The sequence below is a fragment of the Thalia democratica genome, chromosome 3 (assembly GCF_965202585.1).
Source record: "Thalia democratica chromosome 3, ktThaDemo2.hap1.1, whole genome shotgun sequence".
NCBI classification, from domain to species: domain Eukaryota; kingdom Metazoa; phylum Chordata; class Thaliacea; order Salpida; family Salpidae; genus Thalia; species Thalia democratica.
Genome location: NC_139167.1, coordinates 81293043 through 81318254, shown reverse-complemented (window position 1 = coordinate 81318254; position 25212 = coordinate 81293043). Strand labels below are relative to the sequence as shown.

Below are 25212 nucleotides of genomic sequence, written 5' to 3'. Positions count from 1 at the left end.
GGTTTTTAAAAAAAAGTTGTACCTTTTTTAATTAAGCTAGAGTAGCATTTTTATTTTGCAAAAAATTAGTGTTAAATATGATAGTTTAGTCCTTAATAAATTTTTTTTGTTCAATTTATTACTTATTATCATTGTTGTTGTTATCTCTTTATAATGTATTGAATAATAAGTGTAAAATTGTTTTTCTTTAGTTTGGCACTTATTGTTGCAAAGTAAGATTTTTGACCATTATTATGTAATAAAAACTTCTGGAATTATACAATAAACACTGGTTTATTGTTTATTGTATAATTATAATACAGTAAACCAGATGTGCTAAATATAAAACAAACATTGAAATTTTTTACATATATATATATATATATATATACACAGAAATTTTTTTGTAAATAAACGTTACAAAAAAACACCAAATAATTAGTAGTAGTCAGTTTTACAAAAAAGTGCCTAACAACTTATCATTAAATACACAAACAACAGTTTTACCACTATTTAAAACAAGTTTTATCAAAAACAAAGCATTTACTCGTTTAATTAAGAAAAGCTAATTGCTTCAAATGGTTGTAAGATTCTAATAATGTATTATTATAACTTATTAGTGGGCGAACAAGTCACACACAATACACAAGAGAATCTTTTGTTTGCCTTACTATACGACTTGCTGTGTAAACATCACAATGTTTCTTGTGGGCTGCCTAACAAAACATTTGGTTTTGTGGTGATCGCTAGGTAATTATTTTAAGCAATTATAACTAAACTATAAACCAAAGTTTTTAACCTCAGCTTACTTTATAGTACTACTATAAAAATTTGTCCTTTTTACTAGTAGTGTAAACTAATGTCAAATAATAATTATTTAAAGATATATGAGATTTTTTTTTCAGTCTACCTCAGTTTATTAAATAATCAATAACTACGTATTTTTAAATACATTAAGAAGATACCTCAAAGAAGCAAAACACTGACTAATAATCAAAATGAACAGAAAAAGTGCAACAAAGTATTTTGTTACAATACTTTTCATGCTGATGTTTTTATCGAAAAGTGGTTAGTTAACTAATAGGGTATTGTTAGATGAATGTTTAAGGATATATTTTAAAATATTTTGTAATGTAATTATTTAATGAGAAAAGTTAAATTAAATACAAGCAGTTTAGTGCTTAAATTATACCTTCTAAGAAGAAATTCAAGTTAAAATACCTAGCAAAAGTTGAACTGTTGTTTCTTAATTTGTTACAAATGATACTGTTTTCAAAAAATTCATAATAAAATAAGTATTTTGTAGTACTAAACACTTTGTTTTATTTTTTTTTAAACTTAAGACAACTTAAAAAAATAAAACAAAACAATTATTTTTTTATAAAATTCATTTAATGTTTAATCATACAAGTTTGACCACAGTATGGTCTAATGATCAAGTGTGTAATCAAAGCTTTATCTTAACTGAGTTTGGCACAAGAAAGCTTTGGCTTCCGCCGGTTTTTTTATAAGATTAAATCAAAAATTTCAACTAGATATTACCATGCATCCAATAGTTCTTTAACTTTGTTAAATAACTATATAAGTTTTTTTGTACAAACTTTTGATAACCAATTTCTCACTTCAGCTGCCGGGGATGAAAAATTTGTGAGAAGCTCGACGAGGCCCCCCAACATCCGGTTCAAAAAACAACCTGCAAACGACCACGTCACCAGAAGCGATGACGTCATTGAACTCGTGTGCGCGGGGGAAAGCGACGATGACGTCACGCTTCGCCCGGAGTGGTTCGTCAAGCCGCTGCTGCTGGACCCGGGGGAGGCGGGAGGAAAGGAGCGGGACTACAAGCTCTTCGACGGGTGGGCGCGGAACGAGTTCGTGGGAGTCGAGAAGTTTCGGGAGTTCTTAAACGGGAGCCTGACGGTTGCCGTGGCAACAGGCGACGGGGAGAATGTGACGGTGAGGCACGGTGATGACGTCAGCTTCGCCGTCAGGTGCTCCGTTGGTCGGGGCGGTCACGTGATTGTGAGCGAAGAGTTTCGGTTCACGCCTCGAGGTTAGAAAGTTTATATGTTAGTATACGGTGAATAAAAATATATAAAAACAATTTATTTGTTTAGCAATTTGAAGGTTTAACTGATGGTTTTTTTTAAGAACAGTTGGTTAATGCATGTTGTATGTTATTGTGTTATTGAACAGTCAAGTATAATAAAGTACTATAACTATTTTCGTCATTTGAATTGTTTAGTAATGATAGATAATTAAAAAAGACAATAGCAACAAAAAATATTTATAAACCTAGTTTAATGTATTCTGTCTAATTTAAGTTGAAAAACTGGATTAGACCTGAGAAAAGTAACTTAAATATATTTAATGTTTGATTAGTTTACATAATCGACCACTTTGCTTGAAATTTGCATAGATAAAAAAATATTTAATTTTTTTTGTTAGTTTTAAAAATTAATTAAATGTTTACGGCTTATGTCAAAACAAGCCTATAGTCAAAAAAATTATCAACCACTTTTTATTTACATTAGTGATTGTAGTTGAAGTTTTTTCCTTACTGTATTTATATAGTAAAACATTCATAAAACAATAAAAAACTAAAACAATAAAAACAAATAAAAAAGTGAAGATAAATATTGGTAAAAGTAAAAATAACTGTCAAAATAAATGTTATGTAAATCAAATACCGTAGTTATACTCAGTTAATTTGTATTAAAATATCAATTACCGGAAGTGAATGAAAATAAAAAATATGTTTAATGTTTTTATACTATGTATTATAACAAAATAAACACAAAAAAAAAATTCTCATTAAGCCAGCTGACATTTGGAAGCAAAATAATGCTTAATTTAAGATTGAAAACGTTAAAACAGTAAGCGCTACAAAAAAAATCATTAAAATCCACCTTATTGTAATTTTGTATACACAAACAAAAGCAAGCTAAAACCTTGTCGCAACGAATTAAACTTGAATTCACAAAAAAAAAATCCGCGAAATTTCAAAACTGCTTCACGTTGCGACGTGCGCGCGTAACAGCAAACAAATAAATAATTCATTTGCAGCTGGCCGAGGAAGAGCAGTGATAATTTCCCAGCCGAAAGACCAAGTCGACCCTCCGCGAGGTGGCGCGTTCTTCCTGGTCGAAGTGGCGGAAAGCGGGGGTTGCGAGTTTCAGTGGATGAAAAATGAAAAACCCGTGAAAAAGTTAGTTTTATTTGTTTTTATAAGTACCTTTTCCCAAACACCCAAACTGCGCTAATAAAGCATAATGGTTGTTTTGTAATAGCGTCATAAAGCCGAAAGTTCACTTTGGTTGGTTAAAGTACGAAACTAATGTTTTGCTTATACGTCACTGTCAGGTGACCTTAAATGATTTTTGCCTTATTCTTTAGGAGTTTATTGTCCGTTGAATTTAACTACCTTTCACTACAGTTTATTTTTGATAAAGAAAACTGTAACAAGATAGTTGTAAAGTAATATAAATTTAAAGGTGTGATTTATGTTTAAATGCCAAAACAATCGGATTTTTATGAACTTTTGTCTATTAGGAAAAAAAATAAACTATTGTAACAAATATGGGAAAATTATTAGCTAAGTTTTATTATTAAAACAACTAGAAGTAAATGAACTAACTCTTTTATAAAAAAAACCAAATTTACCAAATTTAATTAAAAAACAAAAACATACTTGTCAAATTGTAACATCAAAGCAATTGAACTCCAATCAGTTTAATTTTTTTTTCGAGGGAGTTGAATAACACTAAATTAATTAATTTTCTTATTAAAAAAACATTCAATAAACAAAGCACATAAATGTCAAAAAGGTTAAATAATGCTGTTTATTGAAGCTTTTAAATAGAGTTGAAAAAAAGGTCTGGGGCAGTAAAGTACAACTTCATCCTCATAATAGTATTTTTTTAATAGAACTTTAAGTTTACTTTAAGTGCAAAATAAGATCAAAAGGTTATGTTAAATGTTGGTGTTATATAACTAATGCTCTTTATTTAATGTAGACTAGTGGAACTGACGGGCTTAGAAAATAATTAATCATTCTAATTTGAATTTTTCTAATAAATAAATCGGCCGACCCTAAGGGCAGGTAAAATTTTTATACTTTTTAAATAACTTCATATGATTATATAACAATCAGCTAAAGTTTGAAAAGTTTGTTATAGTTACTTTCGATCTGATGTTAAAGCAAGACTTTATTCAAACATAAAAATATAGAGCTGTTAGGTAGATTAACACAATCTTGAAAAAAAAATTCTGAAAGATTTCAAAACAGAGCATGGCTAGAAAAAATACGCAGACTTTTAATTGTAAAATAAGTACTTAACACGTTAAAAATTAAAAGTGTGAAGTGGTGGCTTTTCAACAAATAAAACCGCAATTTGTGCAGAGGATGTGTATTACTGCGTTAAGTTCCTTTGTATGCTTGTGGGCAGCATAAATTTTCTCCTATCTATACGGTGATGTGTCTGTAAAAAGGCAAAGTTCTTTTACGCGTTTTAAGTTTGTAAAATATTTATTTTATAGACCAAGTTTGTTATATTTTTCACGATTTAAAAATTGACAAAATTAGTTTAATCTCCAAATATTTTGTTTTATATTTAATATTTAAAATATTGAATTTTATAGACTAGTTTTGTTGTACTTTTCAACGGTAATATTTAGTTTAAGCTCCAAAAGTTTAATTGATAACGCATTGAAATAACTAGTTAAACTGTTTATCGTACATGTTGATTGAATGTTTACTAACTTTACTGCAATGTTTATATTTTGAACTTTCTATGAAGATAAAATTTGAAATGCTCGTTCTTTTTATTTAAGTTTGAAAATAATCTGTAAAACTATTTCGAAATTTCATTATTGTGTTTAATTTAATAGGTGTTTTGTATGCAAGTTAAACTAAACAGATTAAGTCGTTTGTAAGTTATTACAAACGTCATAATCGTCATAAAGGTATCTTTTTAAAATTTCAATACTGTACTAAAAGGTAAATAACTATACTAAGTTACTTTTCGTTGCAAATATACAGTAAAAACAATAACTTATCGTAAAAGTATACATCAAATTAAAAAAAACAATTCGCAGACAGAAATTTGACTATCAAAAATGTAATTTATCTTTAAGATATATTTATAAATATATTGCAAAATCATGAAAAATTTAAAAGCAAATTGTCCAAGCGTTAACTTTATTCTAAGCTTTTTGAAGTTCATTTAACCATTTCTTAAAATTAAAACGAGATTTTTTTCAAGCTATAGAATAGAGTACTTTGCGGAAGCTTTTATTGTTTATACCCGCACAAAAGATACTAAGCTAACGGGGGTTAGCAAAAATAAGATTATTCAATTGTGGTTGAATTATTTCATTCTCGAAGTTTGTTACTAACTTTTTATTATTTGATATATGAACAAGTGTTGTTAAAGAATGATTAATAAGGACAAAACATAACTAACACAAATACTTTAAGGCTTTAAAAAATCCTATACGCAATAGCCATAAAAATATCATTTTCTAAGATATTACAACAACTGCAAACTTTTTAGCTGTTTAATTTTTCAAGCTTATATTCATATATATAACTGTATATGTTTTTTTACTACTGTTAAAAGACATATAAACCATAGGAAAACTTTATAGATTTAATAAAGAGGTGTGTTAATTATATAATTTTATTTGCTAAATACTTCTAATCAAACTAAAAATCTAGTCTGTGTAGCAATTAACGTGCTAGTGCTACAAGTTTAGATAACAATTTAGAAGGTTGAAAAAACATTAGTTGTTAAAATATGCACTGCATGTCCTTAGATAGTTATGATGCTGTGAGTTAGGCTGTAATTTAAATTTAAAATTTATATCATATTTTTTAATTACCATAAAAAAATACAGTTTCCTAAAACAAAAAACTTTTTTTCTGTTGTCTGTGCAACGCTTTAAATAATTAAATTTTGTGTTAAACAAAGCCTCTATACCTAAAGTTTAAAAATTAAACAAAGTTAAAAATTTAAAAAAATAAAATCACACAAATTTTTCAAAATCAAATTACCAATTCCTGATATAAATCCTAAATTAATTTCTTATTTATCTTAATTTAAAGTTTTCAAACCGCTATTAAAAGTAATTTCTGAGACTTTGTTTAAATTCTGTAACAAGCTGAGCTGCTACAATATAAACACCTTAAAGTGTGAGAATGTAACTTTTTCAACATAAACTTATATTTAGTTTTGATGACGGTGGACTGAGGAGAATATTGGGAGCAACTTCAAGCTTCCTGCAAATATATCATCCGTCAGATGGCGACATTGGTAATTATTCGTGTCACGTGACAAACAAACACGGAGTCGTCCAATCACAAACCGCTGTTCTCACCATTGGAAATAAAAGTTTGATTATCTAAGCTAACTAAATGTATTTAAAGCTTGCGTAATAAGCACTTTGTTTTTTGCTTGAATGTGTTGGCTTTTTTGTCAGGCAGTAAGGTAAAACGAGAACTTCGTAAAACACTAAAAACTAAATTTTATTTTTCATTTGATTGAGAAACAATAAAACTTCTTACATTTATCTATTAAGACTTACAACATCATTTCAAAAGAAGATTTGTCTGTTGTTAAGAAAAAAATATTAAGTTACCGATCAAACTAAAGTTGAATATAATTGTATTGTATTGAATATTTTAATCGTTTTAAAGTTTTATTTTTAATCGCTGTATATTTTGTTGTATAAAGCGGAAGTGAAGGTCATTAAATAAAGATTAATTTTTACGAGAATAGTTAATTAGTTTTATTACCAGTTTTACGATCATATACAGTTACTGTGTATTTATTAATACACTGAGGTATATCTGCTACGTTTCTGAAAGCTAAGCTTTTAAAGTACCGGTTTAAAATTAAGTATTAAATTTAAAGATATGATCACATCTTAGATAAGTAAATATGAGATTATATCAATTTTTTATGTTTGTTTAACTTTAAAATAAAAGTATATGACAGCCCAGTTTAAAATGTTTTAAAGTAGCTGTCAAATGTCTACACTATCTATTCTTTATAAAATGGATGATTAAATTTAAAAAGATAATGTTTAAACATGCTTTATTTTTGTTCCCAAAACCTGTAAATGCCGAATTTTGACTGAAAAATGATAAAAACTACGCCTTTCAAGTTTTGATGTCAACACAAAAAAAGATTTTACTTTAATTAACTTAATTCTTTCAAAAAGTAACCAACCTTTTGAAATAAAAACAAATCATTGATTAATTATTTTTTAAATCAAAACGTCTGATAAACTTAAAATGAAACGTCAGACCAACAAATCAATTATGACGTCACAGGTTCCACAGCTAGCAAGAACGCATGGGTACGGAATCCTGACAAGCAGGTTTTGATTGTGCCGTCACAAAACGCGATTGAAGTAGCCGTCATGTTTTCCTACCTGAGATCGCAAACAAAATATAAGTTGGTTCAGACAGTTGAGAAGCACTACTGTGAGTTTGTTTTGTTATTAGTTTGAATATAATAATTTTAGATATTTATCAGTTTAGGTAATTAAATGGAGTAAATTTTGTAAATTATATTATAATAAAGTTTAAGTGTAAAAAATTGAATACTCGGTTATTAACAAATTTGAAAAAGCACAGTTTTAACAAAGCTACCTTTTGAAACTTCTATAAAAATGCAAAACCAATCAAATTATAATGCTTTTCTAAATCAATCTATATATTTTAAGTTTTTTTAAGACTATTGTATTTATTTCAACAGTTCATATTTAAATTAAAAGTTGCTATGTAATATAAAAAACATAGATTGAAATTTTACAAAAGAAAATGGTAATTTAGTCTCATTAAATTAAACAATTTAAAATTTTACATAAGGAAGAACTCAATAAAAAACCTGTTTTATTTTACCAGCCACAAATAAATAAACCGTAAATAATTTAAAGATATAAAAACTGTTCGCGTGTTCAGTAAACTTTCAAAGTGTTCAAACAACTTAATGCTTGTTGTGGCAACTGTGGTTTGAGTGTAGAAAGATAAAAACAAACTCATTTGCATATAATTCTTTTTATAAAAGTTATTAATAAAAACTCGTAGTGTTCAAAGCATCATACTAAAGGGTGATTTTTGTTTTGAAAATTATAAAAGAGTCAAATTAGTATTATGAATGAGTCGAATATATAATAACGAGATGGTAAACTTGAACTGCCGAGTTATTGTTGAACTTTTTATCATCAGCAGTGCTAGCTGAAATTTCTCTTTTTTATATCTTGCCTTATCATCACCAGTCACATAGAGGAGAGAGTAAAAACGTGGTTTGGTAGCTTTACTACGAACGAGCGTTTTGAGCGGTTTGCTACGCTTCATAGCTCGTTGCTTGCTGAAACGCTTGCTAGCACCACGTAGCGGATAGTTTGTAAAGAAATAAAACCTATCAAAATTTAATGTTGTTTACATAGTTTTTATCAGGTACTATATAGTTTTGTTAAAGATCTTTAAACCAAAAAGAAATCTAGTTTACAAATCATTGATTGTCTTTTAACTTAATAAGGAAATGTTTTTCATAAAATATATGCACTTAGTAGTGCATATAATATGTATAATTAGTTTGATTTAAGATTTTAATTTAAATATTATACTATTTAAGTAAAATTTTAAAAACTATAAAATTTATTGAAAGTTAAAAACTTCTAGTTTAAAAAGTAAGCAAAATATATCGGCTCAAGTAAAGTAATTTTATTTTTATTTTTAAGTGAACCTGTGTCTTATATTTTCATTATTTCGTGGACAGTGTTAAAAAAAATATGCAAAACAGTTGGTCCTGACCAGATTTTCTTAAACTCATTTTCATAATCGTCCCCTTTGCAGAAATTTGAACAAAATTCGTTCTCACTTATTAAACATCACCCATTTAATAGTTAATTATTTCACCAATATAGCCATAACATAAAAAAAAGGTATTTTTTCACTTTTACAAATCTTAGAATGTATAAAATGGCAACAGTAGTTTTATATTAAGATGTAGTTAAAGAAAACACACTAAGCACTTATTTTAATTAATTATATCTTATTTTTGTTTAAATCTCACCGACAAAGTAAAAGTAGCAAGCTATACAATAACGAGCTAAAAATAAAAGATAAAGCTATAACCATCGAACATTTCAAAAATACCTCCCCCAGATTTTTACCCCTTTGTCAATTATTGTCCTTAGTTTTACTACAACTGCACAAACTCCGAGTATTGTATTTTTTAGAAAACGCTAACCTAAACGATAACAAACGTAATTAAAAAAATTTCCTTTCACGTTCGCTTATGTCAGGTCACCCGGTATGCCCTCCTCAGGACGGCAAGAAAGCTGAAAACTGCGGTAAGAGCTCTCACGACAGCGGGTTGTTCCGGTTGAGCGCTGCGGAGCTCGTTCGAAACAACGAGGACATCTACGAGTTCGAGCGGGGGGAGGAGTGGATGAAGAAGAAGGTCGTGTTGGGAGTGCGACCCGTTGAAGAGTGGGACTCGGAGTGCGACGCTTGCAAGGATTGCTCCGAAGCGAAAGCAACGGTGGAAGTTGTGGTGTACGGTGAGTTGCTTGTATGTGCTTGAGTCGCACGTAATGTTGTGTTGTTTGTTTTAATGGGGAACGTGTTGTGAGGAATGCATCTGTGCTTTTTGTTTTGTTTATAATACTTAATTTTTTTACAATATTAAACTAGGTTAACTAACAAAACTTAAAACTAAATTCTATACTTACAAAATAAACAACTTAGGATAACTTAGAAATCGTTTTAGCTCTTTTTATCCAAGACAATTTTGAAAACATTTTATGATAATAATACCATAGGCCAAGAAAAAATATGTTATAAGCTAAAAAACAAAATAAGTAGTTGAAGAAAATGTTTAAACTAAACTTATGTTTTAAACTTCTTTGCTCTTAAACGGAAACTTTATGAGTCAAACTTTTAAAAAATCACAAAGTGTGGAAAAAATGTGTTTATTACAAGAGTTTTTCCTAAACTGACTATTTTAAATGCACAAAAACAGTTTCATGAAACTTTAGTTTGTTGATAAAAAAATTGCTTTTAACTATACTTAAATCTGTTCAAAACTATAAAAAAAATTACGGGTAATTTACAGAAAAATCAATATTACAACTTCTACATAAAAATATTAAAGGAACATAAATTTTTATTTTACAGTTTTAATCTTATAACTTTTGTACAAAAAAATAAAGCTGACCAAAAACCAATTACTACAGACAAGCCGAAGCTTTCAATAGAAATGTTCGATCCCGACACTGGTGAGTTGGTACAGCAAGGATCAACACTCGAGTACAAGATGTACAACAACAATGAGGAACTGCACTTGCAATGCGCCAGCGATCAGCACACCAGTCTGAACCGAGACATTTTCCCTGTGTGGTACAAAGATGGTAAAGCTGTCGGTATGTTTGTTTAAAGTGTGATAAAAGAAAAATAAAACATGTTATAAAAGGTTTGAAAGGTTGAATACAGTGTAGTTTTATTTAACACATAACTTATTTAATACTTATAAACAGTTAACTTTATTTTACGCATATTACATATGTTATAACAGCTACTATCTTTAATATGTAGTACTACATTTTGATTTTTTTAGACAAAACTTGCCCTTAAACTTTAAAATTATTTGCCTCACAGTGTGCAGGTGCATAATATATATCTGAAATATAGTTTTTGAAAGTAATTATAGTATCATTTATTTATAGTGTTACAATTTTAAAGTGCTTGTTGAACACCCTATAGCATTTGTAGCCCACTTGTGTTTCATGAAATTAACTTAATTAAAAAAAAGGCACATCCGACTCATCGAGTGTGTACCAGAAGAAAACGAAGAGGTCGGGTTGGAGGACGTACTTGTTCGTGCTGGAGCCGTCCGAAAAAGATCAGGGGTTCTACGAGTGCAGGCAGAACGGAATCGTCGGTGAGAGCGTCGCCAGGATAAAACTGGAAATGAAAAAAAGTTTGTGTTTGGAAAACATAATCTGATCGAATGTCTTTTTTAGACAAATACATGTTTTTTGAAGAATGTAAATACGAATGTGAATACCAACATTTAAATTATATATGAAAATAAACCAATAATAATAATAAACAGACAAAATAATAAAAAAAGTTAAATTGAAAGAATTGTACGAGAAAAAATGTTTTTATCTTTTATTTTCAAAAGTTAAAGAAAAATTAATAAAAAGAAAGAAGAATACAACTTATAGTTCTAATTTATTAATAATTTTAATTTGTTTTAACTTAAAAATTAAATGTATTACGTATTTTGTTTTATAAGAACTAAGTTTAATAATGTTAGCTATCTTATAAAATACATCTTTTGCAAAGTTTAAGTAAAACTTTGCAACCTTGTAATGTTGTGCTTGAAGAAAAGAAATGTTTTTTATAAACAAACAAATACTCAATTCAGCTTCATTTCTTCGACCAATAAAAAGCTTCGAAGCATTTCCCAGTGAACAAAATGACAACAGCATACAAGTTGAATGGGAAAATAATCATTATTCAACAAATGGCACAAAGTATTTCAAAGTTGTTGCCACCAGATCTAAACCTTCATATAATTCAGGTATACAAATTCTCATTATCATTTTAGATTTACGATTACGTATTAAAATTTATTGTACTTAAGTACTTAAAGTTATTATTTATATTTTTGAAATCAAACATGGAATTAAAACAAGGACCTTTTTTTAGAACTTTTCATTAGTTTGCTTTTATTAATGTTACTTAATTTTTATATCACATAATTTACATATGTAGCTTTATATTAACTCAAAACAAAACTTTACTAACTAGAGCAATTTTTACTTTTTAATGCCTACATTTTACTTAAAGTGTACGGAGACAATGTAAATTAATATGACTAGAAAAATTTGGTTTTAAGTTAATATTTTAAACATATTTTATGCAAGTAGCATATAACTTTAAGTTGTGTACAACTACAGTAACCAAAAACAGTTTCACCCCATTATATAAAAAATTGTTTTAAAAACTTTCTTGTATTAATTCACAGACCCGAGGTCACAAACCTTCGAATGCAGTAATTCATTTTGTCGTGTATCGTTGAATGACGTTGAGCCTTTTGTTGATTATGACGTCACTATACAAGTTATGATGACTGAAGACGGTGAAAGATATTTCTCGGATGTGAGCTCAAGCAAGATGGTGAAAACTGGAGGCTGTAGTAAGTTTTAGTTTTGATAATTTTCAATAACCAGTTTTTAAAATTAAGTAAAAAATAGTTTTAATAGGTAATAATATTATTTTTTGAAACAAACGGCAATAACAAAAAAATTATGTCATGGGTACTAAAGTAAATGATATACAAATGTGAAAACTATTATTAAATAGTAAAAAGATACAAAAAACTAATAAATCCAAAAGTAAAAAAATAAAAGCTTCTACAAAATATTAATAATCTGTCCTTAAAAAGACGTTAAAAGGCATCCATGGTGTGCGACATCATAACCAAAAGGTTGTTCGTGCATCTGGTCTTAAAGTTAAATATTTTGAGCGTTTTTTTTTTGTCATTTATTAAAGTTTAACAAATAAAAATTAAAGAAATTAAATTCACTAGTTATTTTTATAGTCGTAATCCTGATTAATTATCAGTTAAGTACTGTAAATAACCGAACTGAAAACAAACTACATTTAAACAAACCAACCAACAGCAATAAGTAAATGAGCAGTCAAGCCTGTAATTCGTTAATCTCCAAACAAAAAGTTGGCATTTAAACAGCTCAATTGCTTTCTCAGTTTATTTAAACTCGACTTTGCGAGCTTAATTGCTTTCTAACTGCTCGTGTAATTCGCAGAGCCAGACGTAGTTGCTAACGAGCACCGGTCGCCGGGCAAAGGAAGGTTTGCAGACAGCTACCAGCTGGACAACCACAGACTTTTGGTGGCTTTCAGTTTCGACGGAGACGAGGACATGATGTGTGGAGAAATTACCCATTATCATGTTGGTTAATTAGAAATTTAGTTAATAATATAAAAGTTTTAGAATTAAAACTGACACTAAATTTAAAACAACATGCAGAGAGTGTTGTTATAAATTTTGGTTTGCATTAATAGTGTTTACCCCTAAGTTGAGCAAAAAAATTTAAAAACATTGTATTAAAATTGTGTTAAGCTGCTTTATTAAATTTGTAATCTGAGTTTTCGTGTGTTTACTTACCTGTTTTAAACATAGCTTAAGTCTAATATATTTTATTTTTTATTTAATTTTTTTTCTTATTTAAGGTTTACGACAAGGAAAAGTAGTAGAAATATTTAATTTCTAGCAACAAATTTTTTTAGTAGTTTTTTACTAAAACTGAAAATAAAACAAATAGAGTTCTTTATGATATTCATGGCATATAACAGATACAAAATTAATATATTTTTGAAAGTTATGTCAACACTCAACACTAAGTTGTGCTTCAATATCAAGGCAACTTAGTATCTTGTTTTTAAATACGTGCAATTATATTTTTATATTTATAACATATTTACGTTTTAAATTATTTAAACTAGTCTTAAATGTATTTAAATCGTTTAGCAAATAACTATTAATTATAATTTATCATACAACTACTTTTATGTTACTAAAAACAAAAACAACTTTTCTGTATATTCAATTTGAAGCACTACACACTTCATTTAAATACAAACAAACATGCCCTCACTCTAACTCACTTTACATTGTGACGTAACTTCTGTGTAAGGCAAAGTTTATGTCGGTTTAACTGGCAGTGGTTATCTGCTGCCGACCACTAGAAAGCCGCAAAATGTTTGCTTGGCGGGACGAAGCAATGTGTATCAACCAATCACATTGCATGTAATTTTGTTTAAACATTTCTCTTTGTTTTGTGTATATGTAAATTTTTATAAATAACAGAATATAAATTTTGGATGAGCTGCCTACTTTGAAAGTTTAATTTTGTCAATCAGGTATACGTTTGCGCCATAAAATTAACTATATAGGATTTAATGCTTAAACGTTACAGTTGTTAATACTGTCAAAATTATTGCTAGAAAAAAATGGTTTTATTATACAAACTTATAATGTTATTTCAAAGTCACTAAAAGCAAACCCAATAAAACGGCAAATAAAATTCTAATTACTGACAGTTTTCAAGTTACAAATAAAAGCACCTTATGATGTTTATTATATAAACATAATTTGTAAACATACTTGTAATTTTATAGTACTAATTTGTTTATTTTAAAGTTTAATATAAATTTACATTGTAACAATCTACTAAAAAAGTTAACTTATTCGATTAGACCACTTTAAAAGAGCTAAAGTATTAAAGTAGATGTATGTATGATTGCATTTATTAAAAAATTAAACTTGGCTAATATAAAAAATTATGTATTATCATGTAAATTTTTTATTTAAAAACCTAAATTGTTATAAACAGTTTCAGTTTTAGTTTAAATTGTTAAGAAACTAGTATATATAAGATATTTAATTTCTGCTTGTTTACAATAAAGGAAATGTTTAGTTTAGCGTAATAAGTATTTTAAAGTTTTATAAATAACTTGTAAACAAAAAACTAAGATAATATACAAAGAAAGTTTAAACCAAAATAATTTTTTCCAGTTCATAAGTGGTCACGGGGTGAGGGGCGGCATGGAAACGCACCGGACCATCCGCGCGTTTCCATTGGACACCGCGGGTCACGTGTCCGATCCCACGGCAACCAGGTTCCACGTGTTCGAAGGGTTGAAGCGGGACGAGCAGTTCTGGTACGCGGTCAGGCCCGAAACTGGGCACGGGTACGAAAAGTACGCGGCTTACGAGCACCCGTCGCAGAGTTACCACCACAAACACGTGTTTGACGTGGTAGACAGGAAGGAGAGGGGGAAAAGTTGCAGTGTTGAAAGTAAGTTGTAATTTTACATATTATCAAAAATAAACTGTAGTTTAGGGATTTAGAAAATTTGCTTTGTACTACATTGCTTTTATCTAAAATTTAAAAAAGTGTTTTTTTTTTCTGTTTTGTAAAGACGAAACAGCCATAGATATTTTTATAACAGATTTTTTTTTATTACACTTACAAAAAAAAGGTTACAGGCTTTCGGTTATTAAATATATTACTTTAAAGTTTTAGTTTACCATGATTTTTAACTAAAATGGATCAAAAACTATTTAAGACCATTAAATAACATCTAGAAAAAGACGAAATCTTCCACACAAGATTTCACAACAAGCACTTGGAAATCAGCTGGAACGCATCGGGATTTCTCGAGCAAACAAAATCTCTTCACTTTTTCGTCAAGAGCTTCAAAAACCACTCGTCAAACTTGCACTTTGAAGTTCAAAGCGGGCAACAAAGTTTACAAGTTCCAATAAAAGGTTTGTGAAAACATTTCCGAGAAACGAGTTAATCGTTGGAAATTAGTCAGCACTACTGTCATGTGAACTATGTTTTTTCTGCTTTAAAATACCTGATGAATTAACTTAAACATTTAAATATTTATAAGAAAAAAAAAAACATAAAAAATCAAAAATAACATTTTTTTTTAAAGCTTTATTTCTAAATAAAACTCTGTCGTTCATACTAAAGAAGAACAATTAAAAAAACTTAATCTAATCTAAAGTAAGACTAAAATAAACTTTTAAGAACAAAAGAAAAATGTTTGCCTTGCAAAAAGTTGCTATTGCAACAAAATAAACAACAAACACATTAATGTATATGTGAATATACCCATATTGATTAGGCTGTTCTATTGTAATGCATGTACTTTCAACAACTATTTTAAGTTTAAATTTACAGATATTTATGATGCGTACTACTTTACTGTTCGGGCATTAGACGAAAGTGAATGCGTAATTGTAAGAAATCAAGTTCACTTTTTAGGAAGTTTGTTGCTCATAACTTGTCATAAACAAATATAGTTTAAGTAACTTACATTTTTTTTTATTAGATAGCTTTGTCTAAAACTTTTGTCAGTTTTATTTTGTTTATATAGTTACTTAAGAACAATTGAAAATAAACAATTCAGTTTTTTGTCTTTTAGTGAATTAAATTTATTTTTACAACAATATTTTTTTATTTAACAGTGAACCAGCCGAATGTGGGAGAAGAGGTAACTTGGAAGGCGGCAGAGGTGAAGGCGACTTCAATCAACGTTACTTGGGAGTACAAGCCAGCAGCGGGAGAGGAAAATAAAACCGTCGACACTTTCCAAGTTTGCCACCAAATGTCGAGCGAATACCACCGAAACTGCTCTTCTACGTTTGAACTTTTGAATTTGCATACAATTTAAACGTTTGAAAACAATAAGAAAGGCTATATAGCTCAGAAATAACTGTCAAATGAAATATAAACCAAATTATTTATTCTCAAAGCTTTTATTACTTATTTGAATATATCAATGTAATAAACTGCTTTAAGATTAAACTGTGTGTTTGAAAACAATACTAAATTAGCTAGCTAGTAATCTAAAGGTTTTATTTTTTATTGTAAAAGTTTTTAACAGATTTTAAAAAGTAAGTACTAAATCAAATAAACTTATAACTTAACTTTTTTAGAAAAAACAATTGGTTGGTTGTTGAAAACTTGTACCCAAACACACCATACAACTTTCGATTGAGAGCAAACTTTAGAAACTCTAAAAACGAAAAAGAGCTTTCGCTACCTGTGTTTTCCGTGAAAACGACTTGTCCAAGTTTGTTCAAGCGTTTTATGATGCTGACCATAAAACTAATTGAAGTTAAACAGCTAAACTTTTTTACAGTTCATTTGTTTTAAGAAAATATAAAAATATCGACTTTTAAGTGGCTTTAATTAAAAAACACCTAAAGTTTTGAATAAGTGTTTCTTTCTAGTTTTAATAACAAAACATGATAATACATTTTAGTATTTTTATATTATGCCTGTTTAAAGAATAAAATTTTCCTATTCATCCTTAATAAACAGTTGAAAGTTAACTCAGTTACAAAAATAAATGTTAAAAAATGCCTGTCTTTAAAAAAAAATATAAAAACATCGACTTTGAAAGTACCTTATTTTAAAAAGATTCTAAATTTTCAAACAGAATTTTTCTTTGTTTAATTTTAAATTAACAGAAAAAATATTAGACACCTTTTCTTGTTATACACATGTCTTTTTAAAGTATAAACTTTCAGAATCTCCCTTCTTGGCTTCAGCGAACTTGCGCATATCAGAAGAAGACAACAGGACAGTGGCAAGATGGTCGGAACCGAACTTCACTGACAAGCAGAATGATTTCGTGTATTACGACGTTGTGTTGAAAGACGAGGCTAACCAGAGACAGTTTTTCTCTAAGACGTTTAAATCCGGTTCGTGACGTAGTGTGGAATGTTTTACGATCATTTAGTAATTAGAAAAAGTTAAGAAATCCATTTAAGCAATTTTCCGAACCAATAATACTGAACTATCGAAAACTTTTTAAAGTTTTATATCTTTTTAACAAAATGTAACAATATTATTAAAACGACAAAAATTTCAACAAATTAATATATTAAATTCTAAACTCGAATAACCCTAAGCACCTAAACTATTTATTAGCTCATAGATAACTAACTAGACGCTAAGCGTTTCTATTGAAAGTATAAAACATGTGCACTTTTCAACTCTTCATTGTATCATGCGCAGGCGACGCCAGCTCAAAACCTGAGTTCAACAAAACAGTGGCGTTCAACTGCTTGCACGAGGGTGCGTGGCGGGTTGTGTTGAACGCGCATTCTGAAGGGTGTGAACTTTTCAAGCTCGGTGGTAACGCGGCTGACTTCCACGTGAAGGGCAACTCTGCTTGCAGTGAGTTTCCGCCAAAAGTTAACTTGGGTGAGTGTTGAAGTGTTTTTATACAAGAACTTCATACTTGTCTGTAAAACTTTTATTTATAAGTGTGTTTTAATGTGTGTATATACCGGTTTTTGAATTTACATTTTGACATGAAACATTTTTTAATTTATACAACTTTGTTACGGTAGTAAAAGTATAGTTTTTATGTTGTAATATTGTTTCTCTTTTATATAGTCATTGAAAATTAATAAAAAAACGCTCACTTGTTTAGTCTTTTTTTTGTTAAAATAATCAAGTATACTACATAAATACTTTAATTAATGTAATACTTTCGTATGACGAAGTGTTTCAAAATTCCTGTTTAAATCATATCGAAAAGTTCTCAAAACCAGCTTAATATATAAATTTATATAGAAAATACATAAAAACAAACTAATTAGTAGTTCTATTTCATCAAATACAGTCTGACAACTTAAGGTGAACATGGTTTGTTCTTTATTTTACTATGAATAGTTTATAAAGTATATAAACTCAGTAACTACTGGCTTATACCAAACTAACCGCAAATTATATATAAAACAATCATTTTTCTAAACTTTTCGATTACTTTAAAAAATTTTAGCATTATTCTTAATGTATTGTTTTTAAATTGTGAAGAGAACGCTAATAAAGTGATAAAAAACAAATTACAGGCATGTCAACCAACACCTCCAAATGGTTGTTTATGACGGAAAGATCTGGTTCAAATGAGATAACCAATGCACCAGCAGGCAACTTTGCAACCATTTTGCAAATAATGGTTCCCGTAATGGTTTCCGTTTTCATCATCACCCTTTTCGCTCTGCTGATGTGGAAAGTTGTAAAAAACGGAAACAGGTCGGGACTAGTAACTTTTGTTTAATACACATCAAAGTGAAAAAAAAATATTACTTTTCTGATAAAAATCAAAGTGAAATAAAAACATTAATTTTCTATAAAAGTTTAATAAAAAGTTTTTTAATGACTATGTACACAGCGTTTCTATAAAAAATAATCGATTAAATTCTAGGGCTGTTCTTTGTAACCAATATTCCCGTTAAATGAAATTGTATTCCTTAATAGAATAATGTATGTAAAAAAATAGGACTAGTATGACCATTAGCGTTCGTATAAAAGTTGCTTGAATTTATTTAACTAAATAAAACGATTATTAAGTGACCAGTTACTTAGTTTTTATAAAATTAATCTAAATAATATAACAAAGAGAAATGTCAATTATTAAAAGTCTAAAATTCCTTTATTCTACTTATATAAACTCACCAACTTGAATTTCAGAGAGTATTGATTGTATATGTCTTAAAATACGATCATCATTTTTAATCAAAACAGTTTACCAATGATTCAACTATTTAATTTGTAGTTATATACAAAAATTATTTATACATTCTTGAATAGTCTTTTATCAATTTTTTATTCCAAACTTATTTGTTTTACCAAAATATGCATGTATTTTAATATGTTAATTAATCTCTATAAATTGCAGAAACTACTTTCACAAGTCAATATTTTGTTTCAATTGTATGGAAAAGAGAAATGAGGCTCAATTAGAAATGTCTGAAATCGAAACAACCTACAAAAGCAGGTTGATAAATTAAACTCTTAAACTAATAATGTTGATGACATATATCTTTAACAAAAAAACAAAATTATATAAAAACAATTAAAAAAAGATTGCGTACATAAAATTTTAGTTAATTATCGCTTGTTACGATATGTATAACAAATAAGTGTAACCCTAAAAGTTTTAAGGAAGTAATTATTTTTTGATTCACAGTAAAACGTCAAGTTCAGATTTACAAACCGAAGATAAAGTTGAAGTAAATTTTCGGCAGCCGTTTGTGAACATTGATAACAACCAAAACAATTTTTTACTCCAAAAAGAAAATGTAAGTTTTTTTGTGCAAAAATCTAGGGATTTTATGTACCAATTTATTGCTACTAATAAATTTTCATGTAAACAGTTTATTGAGCAATGCTTTCAAATTTTAACTTATTTCCTTTTCAAAACAAAATAATTCTAAGGATTTTGTTCTTAACTTTCGTGTAACTTACACAGAAGGACTACAAAATCAGTTTTGTCGAAGAAAAACTACACAAACATGAAAGCTCACCAAAGTTTAGGTTAGTTTCCTGTTTTTTCCTATTCCACCAAAGTTTAAAGTTAAATATATTTTAACTATATTCAAACCGTAAATGAAAACGTGATGTTTATGCATGATGAAGAAAACGTGAATTGAGTAGAGATACAAATGCTTGGCGTTAAAGGCAAAAGTTTAGTATCGCTTTTTAGTACGACAACATTGTAAACAAACTTAGCTTTTCTTTTATACGTTAAAAAATTATCTTTTATTTTAATCTTCTTAAAGAATAAACGAGTCACGAACTGACCAGGTCCGGCAACAACTCAGTCTCGCCCCAGAAAAGCATCAAAGAAAGGATGAGGTCGGTATTCGGCGGAAACCAACCACTGGAGTGCGCTGTTGACCAGGTAAGATGACAATTTAATACTTCATTACAACGTAAGTTTTAACAAAATAACTTCTAATTAATAAATTCATACTTCGTTTAGAATGGAGCCGACGAAGTTTTGCTGTCTTACCCGATTCCAAAACATAGTTTTAAACACACGGAGAATTTGAGTGAGTAGTTTGTACCGGTTCAAAATGTTCAACAAAAATATTTAGAAAACAATCTTTTGAAAGATAAAAATTTGACTTTTTAGTTTTAAGGAACACTTATATCTTTATTTGAAAAGATAAGTTCAATTAAAATTTTTAACCTAGTTTATTCTACAGCTGGAGATATCGCTACATTTGAAGAAGGAACGAAAGTAACAGAGGCGTAGATAGTAACAAGTCCAAAAAAAAATTAAAAAACTTAAAATTATGATCATAGTTTAACGTTTAGTTCAAAACAACTTTCTTGATTTTTTATTTCCGAGTTTGATTCTTCGAAGACCGCTTTGTTCCTACCAAACGACGAAAAGTCAACAAAAAAATTGAAAACAAGTTCGATTCTACCTCAAAACTGACGATTTAAACGGCTTGTCGAGGCACTTTTCAACTGCTTTAATTTATTTCGAGCATTGGTGTACGAAAACACACACTTTGTTGTGGCGGCAAAAACGAAATCGGCCATTCTAGGTACTAACGCTTCTGACACACTTTTTTGTAAAAATCTACCTCTCTCTCTACGTGATATTTCAAAGCACAGATTCCTCTTTCCACGTTTACGGCTCTTTTGCAAGCTCGCTTGTGCTCGCCCGACTACTTTATACAAGAACCTCGCAGCTGAACTTTTCGCTTTTTACTCATTAAAAAGTTTACGCTTTGAACTTTGTGAAATTTATCGATTTCAAAGCAGACGAAAGATAGTGCTCTCGTCATCAAACGAGATTTGTCTTCTGTTAGTTGTCAACACGAACCGTTCTGAACACTCAGCCTCAAACTACCTTCCGCATTGTAACCGCCGCTGGCTTACGTTTGTTGTGCATACGTCATAATGCTGTTGATACGTATGAAGATTCCCTCACGTTTCACACGATTCCCCGCTTTGCTAACAACGATTTGCATTTTTTGCTCTTTTAAATTTTGTTGAATTTTAAAAGTTTATACGAACAATTAATTACAAACAACCTTAAAAACTGTATACAAGCTTCAACTGTTGTTATTTGAAAAAAAATCTTTAAATATTTTAACGTGATTCATTACCACGTTTTTGTTTTGAAGCTGCACTAAGAAAGTGTTTACTATTGTAATTATATATATGTATATTTCAAGTCTACTTCATACGTAATTATTTAAAATTGTCGTTAAAACGAGTGTCTGTATAAATCATCATGACTAATAAACTTTTCATTTTGCGTACTGTTATTTTTTATTTGTACCTAACTATGCTTCGTTCATCTTGAAAACATTTAGTGTAAACGTTTAGATCTTAAAAGATTTTATTTAAATTAAATTTACATAAAAGTGTTCTCTTTTACACCAATTAAGGTAGAAATATTTGCTACCCCTAAATTTGAAAGTTAAGTTGTTTTGAATATAATTTTGAATATTTGACAATATCGTTTTTAAGGTTTAAGTATCTGAAAAACGTGTGTGATAAGTTCTAACGAGTATATATTTCTAACGATTACTAAATTTTGTTTATTATCAAAAAAAACATACTAGTATTTTACAATTTAGTAGTTAGCTTTAAACTTAATAAAATTTTAAAGCTAAGTGTAGAGGCTAATAAGTGTATAAAAGTATTTATTAAAAAAGTTCAAAATTTTGCTAAAAACATACCTGAGTATTATAAAGTGGAAATTCTAATTAAAATATTAATAAGAACGAACGTTGCGTCATTTGTTAAAATTTTTATGCAATTAAAAACGTGTAAACTAAGTAAAGTTTAAAGTAATATTTAAATGTTTGAATAATTAATTATTTTTATGTTTTTATTTTTTAATGTATAATAAATACAAAGTTTTGATACACCTTGTGTATAAATAATAATATTATTCGATAAAAATTTAAAGTATAGGTTTTACAGGTTGATTTCGAAAAAATCGTCGGCTAAAACTCTTCAAAAAAATTAAAGTTCTTCTTTTCTGCATTATTTTTCCATAAATAAATAACTACTAATATTATTTGATAAACATTTAAGTACACGTTTTATAGGCAAAAAATTCATCAGCTATAACTGTCCAAAAAAATTAAAAATTCTTATTTTTTGCACTATTTTTCCATAAGAAAAGGTTTATAACTTTATAGAGTTTATATAATCTCTCGTTTATATACATATACAGTTAATCTACACACATACATTGTTAAAAGAGTATGAAAATCATCATTATCTTTAAAGGTGTATGACGAAAGAAAAAAAAAAAGCAAAAATTACGTGTTTTTGTTTTGTGTAAAAAAAAAACTACTGACTAATCTTGCTATTTAAAACTCAGTGTTTTTGCTATTTAAAAGTTTTATTTCAACCATGTAAAAACGAAATAAAATAATTTTATCTGAAAGTCTATTTTTTCGTTGACTGTTGGTGTATTTTAAATGACATCAAAAGTTTATCTAAGCAAAACTTGCATAATTTATGTTAAAGACTGAAACTGTAAACCTTCGTGTGCTAGAGTTTAAGCTTTACTGCCACTAAATTCAAAATGAATATTTTAAAACTATTTTTCCACTTTCAGTTTCGGGGTTTACTGCTTGGTGAGATTCGTTGAAGTCACTTACACTTGTGACGTAATCACGCATCTTAGTGATTTTTATCGGAAATTAGTAACATGCTTTGAAAGCCACTGTTGTCCATATATGCAACCTTGAATGTTCGCTAGTAAATGAAACTTTGTTAAAGTATGACATTTTTTATTAAGACTGTTAACTTTAGATACAAAAAACAAGCCTTAGACTAATTAGTATAAATAGTAAAAATTAATCCAAAAAAAAAAGATAAATGTATTTTTTATAAGAGTTTAAATTACAAATTAACAAATTTAGTTAACCTAATTTCATCTAAAAGTTTTCTTCTTAAGTGTTTATACTAAAAGAATTCGATGTCAATGAATTTTACTTTTTTGTAATATAAAACATAAAACTTAGTTAATATTCTTGTTAAGTGTTTATAAATCCAAATTTTATCCTATATCGATAGATTACTTAGCTTTTAAAAAAGCTTTAGAGAATGCTGGTACTAAGATCAACTTAAAAATAGTACGTTAGCTTCAATATGCAGATGATATTTAAACAACTTTTTGAGCTTTCTATTAACTAATTGTTATTATTAATTAAAACTTAAACTAAACAAGGGCTTAAACTTAATCAGATCAAATCTGATTACTCTTATGTGTTATTTTAGTCAAAATTCAAAATGAAAAAGTTCTACTTGGACTTTAGAAAATGATGTAAAGTTATATATAGTAGTTGTCAGGGACGTTTCATGGGGTGGCACACTGGAACTGTTGTTTTACCTAGTCAAAAATAAAAGAAGAAAAAAGAAGTCTTCTAATATTTTAAGATTATTGCTATTTTTTGTTAAATTTGATGATAAATTTGTTTATCTTAAGTTTTACACTCTACCTTCAAATATCCAGTAAATTGTAGGTGCAAGCTTAATCTGTGTCGGTTGCATTTTGAAAATATACAAAATTTTTATACAAAAAGATTGTAAAACTATTATAAAATAAAAAACTAATTAAGTATTTTTTTGCTAAAATTTTTCTTAAATACTTTCTTTTAAATTGAAACAAAATCAATAATTAAGTTAATGTATAAAGTGCTATGTAGGTAAATCAAGTATTTAAAATTGTACATTTAAAGTGAAAAACTTAAAAAACATATATACTTCTACTCAAAGTTGATTAAGATTTCTAATTATTCTATTATCACCAAAGCTAACACGTTTAAAAGATATTTAAAGTTTTTCTATTCAACTTACTAATATAAATATATTCAAAGTTAGTAAATAGTATTTTAAATCAAAGTAACTCTTTTTAAAATACTGTTTCATTAACAACTGTTAACTTTTACTGTTATATTATTATATATACAGTTTAGACTTTTTAAGTGAGACACTTCTTACAAAAATTATAATATTAAGTAGTAATATTTTTTGTCAGATTAAAAACGTGCATAAAATGACATAAAATTAAGTCTTGTTTGTAGTAGTTCAATAAACATTTAGTTGTAAAATGTTCAAGCTTAGACTGTAAGGATAAAAAAAAGATAAGTTTTTAGAACATTCGATGAGCAAAAATAAAAATTAATAATAGCTACTTCAGAACTTTAAATTCTCACACAGTACTTAACAGTACTGCTTGTTAACAATGTTTTACAAATTGAAAATCAAAAATACTTTAAGATGATATTAACTACTGATGTTAGAACAAATTGTTTTTAGAACAATAATTAAGCTAAAAACTATACAAATATATAGTTTAATTAAAAAAAAATTGTATACTCTATGTATTCATGAATTTGATTTTCTATGTTACATGTTTAGTGTTTTAAAACTTTAAAAAAGCAAGTTTTGTTCTTATAGATTTAAATTGTTATAACTATGTAAAAATACAATAATGTAATAGTTCAAGCAAATTATGTTCAAACAGATTACATGACTATTCAAATTCGGTCAAATTAATTTCGACAATTCAAATTAAGAAAAAAACTACCACAATGTTTTATATATTTTGTAAAACTTTGTACATAAAAATTAAACTCTATATAATCTTGTTTTCACAGGAAATTAAATTTGATAAAATTTTGATTACCGCCTCAATTTGATAAAAACAAAAAACATTTTCCAATGTAAAAACAACTAAATAGAAGGGATGTAAGTAATCATTTTCGTTTAAGAAAAAAATTATTTTACAAGTTTAAACTTTTAGCTTACTTGTTTTATTACAAAACG

General features: G+C 28.1%; 1 protein-coding gene across 2 annotated transcripts; it reads left to right on the top strand.

The window, feature by feature from the left end:
• The first annotated feature begins 890 nt into the window (after positions 1–890).
• LOC145831498 (uncharacterized) lies at positions 891–21462 on the top strand. Of its 2 annotated transcripts, none has more exons than XR_014369677.1 (25): positions 891–1047; positions 1607–2032; positions 3046–3187; positions 6211–6371; positions 7316–7468; positions 9298–9555; positions 10231–10416; positions 10806–10973; positions 11427–11582; positions 12030–12200; positions 12832–12977; positions 14604–14886; positions 15177–15359; positions 15781–15867; positions 16068–16242; positions 16539–16675; positions 17136–17309; positions 17626–17814; positions 18468–18651; positions 19298–19396; positions 19589–19700; positions 19871–19935; positions 20181–20302; positions 20384–20453; positions 20610–20673. XR_014369677.1 is itself a non-coding variant. In XM_082938774.1 (25 exons), the coding sequence occupies exons 1-25, from the start codon at positions 978–980 to the stop codon at positions 20657–20659; spliced, it is 3942 nt and encodes a 1313-aa protein (XP_082794900.1). In that variant the 5' UTR covers positions 891–977; the 3' UTR covers positions 20660–21462. The 2 variants fall into 2 exon arrangements, 1 of the variants encoding a protein (XP_082794900.1); XM_082938774.1 differs by having other exon boundaries at positions 20206–20302; positions 20610–21462.
• The last annotated feature ends 3750 nt before the right edge of the window (positions 21463–25212 follow it).

Excerpts from the sequence above, each read along its gene's own strand:
- LOC145831498 (XM_082938774.1), top strand. The coding sequence starts at position 978 with ATGAACAGAAAAAGTGCAACAAAGTATTTTGTTACAATACTTTTCATG. Across the intron at positions 3,188-6,210 it reads AATGAAAAACCCGTGAAAAA|TTTTGATGACGGTGGACTGA; the intron begins GTTAGTTTTATT and ends ACTTATATTTAG. Across the intron at positions 15,360-15,780 it reads TTTACAAGTTCCAATAAAAG|ATATTTATGATGCGTACTAC; the intron begins GTTTGTGAAAAC and ends TTAAATTTACAG.